The 11274-nt window shown below is 37.6% G+C and overlaps 1 protein-coding gene across 3 annotated transcripts in view; it reads left to right on the top strand.

The window, feature by feature from the left end:
* LOC110831854 (uncharacterized) overlaps nucleotides 1-11274 on the top strand; it is a 42431-nt gene that overhangs the window by 28698 nt on the left and 2459 nt on the right. For 2 of the 3 annotated variants that reach the window (XM_022068294.2, XM_022068293.2), the window contains exons 2-3: nucleotides 9286-9511; nucleotides 10538-10640. In XM_022068294.2, coding sequence (XP_021923986.1) covers nucleotides 9295-9511; nucleotides 10538-10640 — 320 coding nt within the window. In that variant the 5' untranslated portion in view covers nucleotides 9286-9294. Of the gene's footprint in view, nucleotides 1-6787; nucleotides 6941-9285; nucleotides 9512-10537; nucleotides 10641-11274 lie in introns of those variants that run through there. The other variant, XM_022068292.2, reaches the window with a different exon arrangement.

The raw sequence follows: 11274 nt of genomic DNA, 5'->3' as shown, positions 1-11274 counted from the left end.
TGTACGCCTCACATTACACGGAGTTAGCGTCAATTAACTGTAATCGCTGCATTTTGAGAAAATGTCATTATTAGCATTGGCGCAATTACTGATTCTTCTGTTTCGTCTACATCGCTTACAGGCAGAACAAAAGAGTGCCATATATGTTAATTTATTTTTCAACGCACTTGACAGAACGTAATGAGAATACTGTTTGATCTTCATCATTAATCAGTGTACTCTAAATAATAACTTATATATAATATCGATCAAAGCAATGCAAAGACCTATGCTGTAAAGAAAGACATGGAAAATGCTTAGATAACTTTATTATTCGCTTTATGTTGTATGTCGATACGATAGTGGTTTGGTCTATCAGAAACAAGTTTTCGTTCTTGTGTTTTGTGTTTGAAAATACGTGCTTGTTAAATGTATGTCACTGTCTGTCATGAAATTTCTGAGCATTTGCAAAATATACGAACATAAAAGACGTCAGTAGTGCAATAGCTGAGTCTGCTTTACGTTTCTTTCATAAAATCACTGTTCGTGAGAAATAAAACAATGGGCAGCTGTGACGGAAGCAATTAAATAGTTTTGGCAGTCACTTCTTATAATCTTACAGGATGTATACACAGTTTAAATCGTGATTGTGTATATTCGCTTATTGGTCCTGAAGGGACAAGCCAACTCACCCAAAACTTGGTATCATTATGCCCTAAAACCAGGGGAGTTTTCAGAAAGGATAAAACTCCGAAAATTGGCCAGGGTTTGAGTCCCTATGAGGGTGGATTCTGTTGCTCTGAAACTAAGCACGATATAAAAACGGCGCCAAGACCAAAGTCGTCTATTTTGGAGATGGGGTTACAGGATCAAACTCCAACAGCGCCGAAAACTGTCCTGTATTAGAGTCTCAGTTAAGATATTTTATGTAGCTCGGAAAATAAACACTATAAACAAAGTGGTTTCGGCAAAGATATTGCAAGGAAAAATGCCCGAACTTAGAAAACTGCCCTGGGTTCACTGCATCCCTCTTTCTGTAATCTGAAACTCGTTCAATAATCAGTGTAAAATTATGAATTTAGTTCGTTTAAATAAGGAAACAGACAAAGCCTAATTGTTTCAACAGAAAATACTGCAATACGCATAAGAACAATTTCTATAAAAGGGCACATTAATTTTCAGATCAGAGACGATGATCGAGAGACGTCGTTATTGAAGGTGGACCATTTAGATCCTTTATCCAGTCACCTACTTACCGATACCGGTTATAAACACAGCATATCAGACTTCATTTTGTGTGTTTTTGTTTTCGGAGATAAGTGGAGATAAATATGTTATGTTTATAACAAGATAGTCTCAAGGGAATCTGAACCGCTCTCATTACCAGCTTGTATATAATTCCAGGAACTGAGACGGCGCTGTTTCATGTTGTTCCGGATAAGCACATTAATTAACGAAATAGCTCTGAATAGCTAGTTACCGATATTCACCCTTGTAAATGGGACAGTGTGTCCCGTCAGCTATGCCTCAGTAGTAACAGCGTTGAACACTAGAATCGAATCTCGCCAGCTGATTTGCGTAGATTAACATTCACCAAAACTGAAATCCGAGTAAATGCCTATTAATTGTAGCAACGACGTCTCACTTTATCCTATTTTGTTCCTGTGTCTCTGCAATAAACGTCTATCGATGTATCTACATCGAGGAATTTAATATATTCATCATTTAAAAGATTTCGGTGTCTGTGTTTCGATTTCAGCAGTTTCTCTATCGTCAGTAGCGTCGACACTAGACAGCCTTAGTAAGCGTAGTTAATTATGAATTGTTACGTAGCTACACAAGTGAAACCTGTCATAAGTCTATTACTCCAACGCTTTATCATTATTTCGGCGGAAACGTCGCGGAACAGAAAATGCAGTTACTGGTTGTTGAATCAGGTGGGGCATCGTTAAATAATCAACGAATCGACAACTGACAGCAATGTGATTCGTTAAACTGCCTCGTCTCTATAACCGTGACTGACTCTGCGTATTTTGTGCACTTGTCTTATTTCATATAATGAAACATAACATTGCATCTGATACAGCGCCATTAATTAACCTACAGTAAATCTGCAGAATTGTCTTCCGTTTAACTTCTCTGCAATTATGATCAACCCTGTTTCTTATCGCTTTTCATGTTAAATATATTTTGCAGTTGACATGACATCGTTAAAAATTTCGAATGCAGAGTTGCTATTCGCTGATAAACGTCGTGCAATGCCTGTGCAACTGTAACAACTTTTTCCCACCTACCTGAGTGCTGAACGGCTGCAACGTCCAACGATAGCAATCCGTTCGTCGGTGACTACCCGTTCTGTGTGTGTGGGCTTCTTCTAACATCGGTTTGCGCTGGTCTCATAGAACAAAACCGCCCTCATACTCAACGCACGCGCAACATAACCCAAAACTCTGCATTAGAGCCAGTATCACGCATCAGTTATTTCCACTCGAAATTACATTCAGTAATTCTACTGCGAAGGTTTGCTTGTGGCCGAACTTTGCCTTTAAACCACTTCTACCCCGCCCTCCCCTCTGTTATCATCCCTGATGATTAAGCACGTTCGTATGAAAAATTCGCTAAGTCGGCTGCAGACTTCTCACTGAAAGGGCATGGGTTCGGAGTGCCTTTAACACCTATGCTTGATGATTTTTCTTCAACGTGTTTTATACAGGCCACCTACTATCGTCGTATGTCATATTGTGATGGACAGGACGTATACTCGGTTGGGGAGACTCATTTTGAAAGAGATATCTAAAAGGAGATCACTTTAAAAACTGAGGCGAGGATAATATTAAATATTAGTTATTAATTTTACATGTTTTAAGCATTTATCATGAAAAATTTCAAGTTATAATATATAGCATAGTAGAAATGAAAAATGAAATAAGATTTTTAGTCGTAAAACGTGAAGAGGACAAACCTCTAATGGGAAGTTAATAAAACTTATTTTAAGGAAATTAGTTGATCTTTGTGCTTTTGTGAACACGTTAGTAAGTTTTGTTTCCACAAGATGCAAGGAATTTCTTGCCTAGCTGGATAACTGTTAGCTTCTCCGTGGATTCAGTTAGGCCTAATTATAATTAGTTATCTAAACAACCAGTTATTATAGCAGACAATAGATAAAACTTTTGATGCTTAACGAAGCTCGCGTAACTTCACCATCATCTTTATTTTGTATGTCTTTCATATTTGTGGTAACACCCCCTTCCGGACACTTTTAATGGTTTACCTAAAACTATGCAAAGTTATGCAAATCAGCGTCTAATTGGTAATTCTCATAATCCTGCCCAGATTTAGCACTGCGCGACACTGGATTTATTGCGCCGTTGATGTCTTCAGCTCTTTTCGATACTTAATTCGTGATACAGTATCAGAATTTAATAATTGACATGATACGCCGTGAGTAAGAAGCCTCTATGATTTAAATTATGTATCTTGTTCAAACGACATTGCTAATCGTAGGTACCTTACACGTACCTGTATTTTACAAGTTTCAGACCTGCGCTACAGGCAAACATAAATTGTCTGAACGCAGTTCTGTTCTATCAAAAATGTTATTCTGAGTAAGATGTTATATTTATTTTCTTGCTCTGTAATGTATATTTCTAATGGCTGTATCCATTTTCATGGTGCAGTAACTTTATTGGAAAGTGAGGATTTGCTCGCTCAAGCGTGAGGCTTAAGGTTTTCACGGCGCCGAGGTTGATGATGCTCTTCTACACAGCGCCAAAATCCAGAAGGGCATTATTTGCTTAGCCGCTTTGGAAATAACGTACTTTCATGGAAACCGAAGGGTCATTAACTGTGTAGGCCCGTAGGTGAAAACGTGGAGACGGTATGTTTCTCCGGAACGTTACACAGAGTTACAAACCAGAATATTAAATTCGACCACGACCATGAGAACCTCAAATCTCATGGTCCTTGACATATTTTCAATTTGCCTGTCGCCGTGCCTTGTCATGAACCACTTTATTCCACCTTCACACCCTGTTTCTTTAAGATTGTTTTAATAATATATTTTCATATATATATAATATATTGGTCTCTTTTCTTGAAGTTTTCCTTATAAAACGTGTAATCATTTCTCACGTCATTCATCTATCCTGGGTTTAATCGCTTTATTATTAACAAGACGAACTTAGAAGTAAGTATAATCTTGGTCTCATTTTTCTGATACCATAACAATTTAATAGTCCCAATTGTATCTGCCAAATAGTTCGTATTATGAATGCCCCATTTAATTTAGCATTGGACTGAATTGCAATGTTTGTATTTGAACAAATCGATAACACAGATTACGTACCCAGTTCAAATGCTTGGGTGGTCAGAAGGTAATTCGCTGATTTCATTGCGCTTTGTTTGGTACAAAAAGTGTTTTCCATTTAGCAAACTGCGCCAGACGTTTTGGTAAACTATGAGTACAGCTATAAATAGGGGCTCGGATTCGACACGGATTTCCACAAATAAATTAGATTTTACTTGTTTGCAAAAAGTTTATTAAAATTAAACCCTCTCTATACTCGGATAGTACACGATGAATTGTATTTCGGCGTATTTAATCTAAAAATCAGTAAAATTACCACAGCGACGAACTACCCTTCTCTGTGCCTCGGTACTTCAATAATAGAAACTTTGTGAGTAAAGCCCGGTGTTGAAAATCGATAGGGTGGACTTAGTTTAACGCAGGTCATGGTGCCGCGTTGCTTCTCTAGGGCACTGGAGCCGGGGAAGTGTCCACAGCTGAAGCTATGATTTATGTTTAGAAAGATATTTAGCTCGGATTTCGCTCAAGACTCAAGCGCCTTACGCTGGAGGAAGCCACTGATCATTGTCACGTAAAATATCTACTCACGCACACATAAACTTGTCATAGACGGTTATGTCACCGCCAGAAAACATTCCATATTTTTATAGGTAATAATCAGGAGCAACTCATACACAAATTTATTTCCGAGTTCGGAAGAAAAAAATTGATGGTGTGGAAGGGAGAAAAATTAAGCAGATTTTACAGTAATTGAGATATTTGTTTACTCTAACAGTCATATCGGTTCTAGTGATTTTATGATGATTTACGGCAAAATTAGACAATTGAATAAAAATTTTCTTGGATATTATCCATCGTCTAGTAAATATAAAACGTAAAACGACGTTTCGGAGATGGGACTCTATCTCCGTCTTCAGGTTCCTACACAGTTGGGCCCACTAGATAGAGCTAATCCCTATCTCCGGACGGAGTCCCATCTCCGAAACGTCGTTTTACGTTTTATATTTACTAGACGATGGATAATATCCAAGAAAATTTTTATTCAATTGACTCTTCACCATCGTCAAGAAGTTTTAGATTTGGAAAAATTAGAGTATCAAAAATTTGTCAGTACAGGTTATGTTATGCAATGTTTGTTATGTCGTGTAATGTTTGTGTTACGCTATGCAACAGTCGCACATCCTGTTTCGTAATCTTGAGGTTCCAGGTTTGAATCGCAACTGGGAAACAGGCATTTCTGGCAGGTTTTATGTAGTTTCTTAGTCTATCCGTAAAATACCGAAATTGTACCTTCATATAGTCAGGCACTTTCCATTAGTATCTTTTCCCACTCTTCCAAATCATTGATATTTATTTAAATATATGTTACCAGTGTAATCTAAAGTTGTTATTTCAGCCTAATACCAACGTCATGGCTGCCGCGTAAATCTGTAGTCAGTCCAGTAAGGACAAAGAATGTGTGTAGCTTTCCCCAGTCGTCGCCTGTGCGCCTTCGTTATGTCCTTATGCACAGGTAGAACTTCATCTTACCTTTCATTTTTAACGCCTCTGATACTGAGCTAAGACAGAAAAGACGCCCATATCTTCAGTGGTATCATTACGCTAATGAGGGTCTAAACGTACTTGCATTTTAACTGTTTAACGACGCTGTAACGGGATTATGTAGTGATGAGTGAAAATCTGTTCCATGATAAAGATGCTGTCTTCTGGGTTACTGCGCCGTGCATTCTGGTAAATGTTTACCAACGTTTAGGAGGTGCTGGCTGCTTCCATGCTTATCGCCCAGACCACAGCCACCTTAATACTTGCCGTCATCAGAACCTGAAATCTCACATATTTTTTGGTGATTTGGAAAATATACTGATGGAAGAGGATATGTCCTGTGTTACGGAAATTTCATTAAATTTTTCTGGGAGAAACCAGTAAAACCCTCGGTCAGATTTTCGAACGCCATGTTTCAGCGCTTAACACAACTGTTTTGTACTCGCAAGTGACGGTTTAATATTTTTTTACACAGAATCAATTATAGTAATTGCATAACTTGAACTTCACTTCGACTCGTGTGTAAAGTGCCGCCGGATTTATATTTAAATTTGAACTTACTAATCGCCTTCGATTGGATTTCTTTTGATTCTCCCTTCGTAAAGGCATAGGCATTATTTAAACATTAAATGCAAAATATCTCGTTGATGTGTCATCCATTTTTGGAATCGGTGGAAAATGAAAGAACTCTTTAAATTAACATTTTCGCAAAACCTTCCAGCCTCAATAAAATATGAGAATAAACAGACGCTTACCGGACTCGTATCTGGATTCAAACCTATTGATCAATCGATAAAATGGTTTCAAAGAGGTAACGCAGTTCCTTTTAAGAAACTCACCGACCGTGTTCCACAGTTTATTTATCGCAATGTGACGGAAGGGGTAACACTTTCATATCTGCGTGTACTTGAAATCAATAGCGCCGTGTGGCGGTAAATCAATAGACCGACGCTTGCGTCGCTCCCCGTTAGTACTTCTTCTGATGGCGCCACGAAGTACCCCACCCCATCCGCTGCCTCGCCTAGTTCTAGTGCATGCACATCCAGCCGACATCTTGTACCACCTGAGAAGTATTGCTTGCCATTCTAATAAAGCTGCAGCCACAACAGCAAGGTAATTGCATGAGCTTGCAACTTATGCATTTAGAAACCAAGTATAATTCTTACCTCGTTAAGTAGACGCCTTCTCACACCTCTGTTTAATTTTTATTTGTGCCTCTGTAGGTTGTAGGTTTTCAAATTTGTAGCAGTTATGATTCCGGAGAATAATAATAAATATATGATCTGAGGCTTTCATTGATACTAAGTACAGTGAATTCTTCTCGGGCTACCAGCCGTGTCAGGTGGTTGAAAGGCGGAAACGCCTTCGTTATTTTGTGTAAGGTCCAGTAACAGACCTGTGACAGGCAAAGAGTTCATGGAGCGTCATATTCACAAATTAGGACTATTATATCCATTTCAGTATTGAAGGTAAAGTTGAATTTGTGGTTTTCAAGGCAGCGAGTATGAAGATGGCTGTCTTCTGGGCTGTAGCGCCATAGTCTGGTAGAAGATTACCGACGTTTCAGAGGTACTTTCTGCTTCAGTCAGACTATCAGACCTTCACCACTTTAATTAATTCTGTAATACCGAACCCTTTTTGACTCTTTGCCTTTTGCGGATTCCGAAAGTTAATTGACGCTTTCGTAAGTTAAGCCCGCCACTGAATCCCTTCCTGAACCCGTTGAATCCATACCACTTAATTTCCTTAAGCTCAATTTTAATAGTATTATACCATTAACTGCTAGATATACTAAATGGTTTTCTAATTCGTATTCGCAATGTCCCGGGTTCAAATATCGGCCCTTCCAAAAAAATTCCGTTGTGGTATTCTAAATTAGACTATTACCGTTTCCTTCCATGCCCTTTCCAGTTTATCATTCCTTAATTATTCCATCATTCGGCGCTGTATAACCTGATCTACAGACACTGTCATATAAATAATTAACTCCATAGGGTAGAGTCTTCCTTCATAAACTAATGCTTGTTAAATAAACAACAAATATATTTATTGTCGTATTTATTTCATCCTCCTTGATTTCATCACCCTAATGAATAGACCCAATACTTGGCGAAAAATACAAATTTTGAAATTTATTCTCAAATTTTCTCCAGCCTCCTGTTACTTGAGTCCGAATATTCTCTTCAACACTCTGTTCTCAAGCTCTCAGTCTCATAAGCTATTTCCTTAGGATCTGAAATAAAACAGCCATCGTGAGAAAGAACTTAGAACAGTTATAGAAGTGTTCAGAAACTAGTGACTAAAGTTCTTGGGAAGTGGCAGTATCCCCGTTTGAAACACTGTCCCGAAATGAAGGAGAGGTTGAAAAAACGCAAAAATGTTGGATATTTTAACATGTGGAATGGATGCATGCATGTGTGTTAACAGCAACTTTACTCGCTTTGCTCTGGCAGGAGGATAAAAATCGAAAGTATGTATAATAAAGTACTGTGGAGAGTCCCCGAACTCAAAACAACAAAATGACGTATCGCCAGCTTATAGTAGTCTATGGGAGAAGTAGATGGTGTCGGTCCACTGAGTTCAGTCTAAAAACAGATATCGCAGCGGGTTCTGACGGCTTCTTGCAAGCCTATGTAGCAGTTAACTTCGTTAGACTTAGGGAATTGATTTACAACTGCCGTTCCCTAAATAAGAAGTCGTTGGACCATAAGTCGTTCTCGTTATGTGTCATGTAGCTCAGGTCAAGTAATCAAGAAAGCTTATCAAGAGGGGCCCAGCAGTCTCAGCAATACTTGCAATGCCCCTGCGCACACTCCCGCCTTACGTATTAAAATGTAATGCTTAGCTTCCTCTCTTTCTGATGTAACTTGACATCAATGGAGTATGATTTACCGGATCGCGTTTACGATCTAATCGTGTAAGCTGCACTAAAATTGTTAATGAACCCTTAACCCTTATCTTATGATGCTCTCATTCTGTACTGTACACTTGGGGTTTCCATGCGTCCCTGGCCGGATTTTCCTTCCACTCTCTTGCTCTTCTGTTGCAGATTCAGTAGGTTGCGTTAACCTGAAGAACAAGTATAAAACAATTTTTTAGTTCGAATGGGCGGGCCATATAGCATTTGAATAGAGAGAAATTCATGCACAGCTTTAGTTTGAAAACCTGAATGAAAGGGCTACTCAGAAGAATTCAGCATAAATGGGAAGATTTCACTGTTCATATTCCTAATTTTATTGCATAGTAAACAAGATTTTCTCTAAGAGAGCGACACATTTTAAAATTTTTATGGTGTTTTATTGTGTCGTTAGAAAACGAAATGTGGCACAATTAACCATTCAGGAAAATTTCTTTATTTTGGACACCAGAAATGAGATTGTACCAGAAAATCCAGGATATATTGTCACCATTCAGAAAAATAACTGTATTGTAATTTTATGTTCTTTATTCCTCTGCAGCTAATTAACATGGCAAGTGGAGTGTCTCTGTTGATGTACTTGAACTCATCATGTGTGGATTGCTCAGACATGGGGCCACCCCCAGACACAATCCTAGGCATTCCACCACCTCCTCTGCCAGCCTTCCTGCAGCGAGCTCCTGCCATTGATAACATCTCCACCTGCAGTGTTCTCTGTGACTGGACAGCCGGACCGGGTGTGGAATATGTTGAGCTTCCAAGACAAGGTGCAAAAAGACAACTTCATTTCATCCTTTAATTTTAAATATTGCCACAGAGAAGAATATAGCAGCATTTTCAGCTCTTATTGTTTATTTGTCGTCTTCAAATTCGCTGTGTAGTCTGGTAGAAGGTCCTTGCTGCCTCCACCATCAGGGATATTTGTCGTCTTAATTACCCAAGTGGAGTGTTTTCCTTGTTACAGTACATGGGAACTTTGAAATTCCCATAAGATTTTTACAGATATAATGTGCCCTCCAAATGGTTAAATATCACATACTTTTTAAAATAAAATACTGATATCAGGGAGTACGAAAATAAACATAAACACAATATTTTTAGAAAAATAATGACACTGAAGGAAATGGAAATACTGTATTAACAATACAAATGTCACAGATAGAGTGCAGTAAGAATTTTAATACATCATGACTCTTAACGCAGTATAATGTAATAACATTTATAACATGTCCTTGCTGTTTTCAGAAAACTGTGTATAAGCATTTGAACTAAATCATCAGACAGCATAAGGATATAATAAATTAAAATGTTTGTTACAATTGGTTACATCCTGAAAGCTTAAAATTAAGCTATGTATCTTGTTACAAACAAGTGGCATCTGCATAAAGTATCTAATTTAATTTATATCATTAAAAACATTAGTGAATTTGAAATTTGAATTAATTTTTATCATGTTAGAAAAAGAGGCAGAATTTATTGCAGGATTATTTAACAAGTTTTGACCTCACATTTCATTTACATAAATTTACTTGCATGATAAAATTTTTGGACTTATGTTTAATTTTTAATTCAGCTCATAATTATCAATCATTTCTTTGATTATATTTCATTAGTTTCCTCAAATATGTTTCTTTGATTAAAATCATCAACAACGATTCAACGCAAGCGCACACTTTGAGTAAGAAGACAACCTCAATTTTGTGTTTGTTCATGTGCATCTATGCAGCACTGCTATTACAGAACCATAGTTATCTTCTCTGTAATGCTGAGTCATCTTGATGTCTTACGTGCAGGCCCAGCAATGGATGATACCTGGTTACTGGTGTTGATTTCTTCCTCTGTTGGAGTGCTGCTACTTGGTGCCCTTCTTGCACTTTTCCTTCTCAAGTGCAAAGTGTATGTATCTTAGTCTTTTCATTATTTCTTAGGGAGGTCAGTGTTAAGTTACTAATACAATCCAGAACCATAATTAGCGACATGGGAAGGATTTATTTTTTACACAGTACTTTCATATCTACCAGAAAATCATATTCATGCCAAAGAGAGTTTAAACAAGCAGGAAATGGAGGAAATTACATATTAATTAAAAACAAATGTATTGAATTTCCCTCCTTCAATCAGTTTTATTTATAAAGAAAGTGCTTCAAACATATATATTTCTTATGGTTTAATTTTATCAAGTTTTTGGATTTGTCTATGAACACAATATACATGGTACAGATTCTACTATGCAGCATTCAGTCTTCCTGATCAGAGTAGAGAGTGAATAAGTCTAAGAAAGACAACATAAATTGTAGTCTTCAGAGGTATGCTGTACCAGATACAAATAGTTTACTAATATTCTGTATGAAGTTATATTGGCTCATACTTTTTAATGTTCATCGGGTGTGATACCTTGATCATTAGACAGTTATTTGTCTGACCAAGAAATTTTCTTTGTTCTTTTTTTCTTTTAATTGAAAGTTTATTACCATGTTCACACAATCTCTCCGATGGACTCAGTCCTGGGCTAGCAAGTCTGTTATTTTAC

Source organism: Zootermopsis nevadensis, unplaced genomic scaffold (genome assembly GCF_977971745.1).
Source record: "Zootermopsis nevadensis isolate Lab colony 2312 unplaced genomic scaffold, Znev_1.0 Znev_ptg000002l, whole genome shotgun sequence".
Classification (NCBI taxonomy): domain Eukaryota; kingdom Metazoa; phylum Arthropoda; class Insecta; order Blattodea; family Termopsidae; genus Zootermopsis; species Zootermopsis nevadensis.
This window is presented reverse-complemented; position numbering and strand designations above follow the sequence as displayed.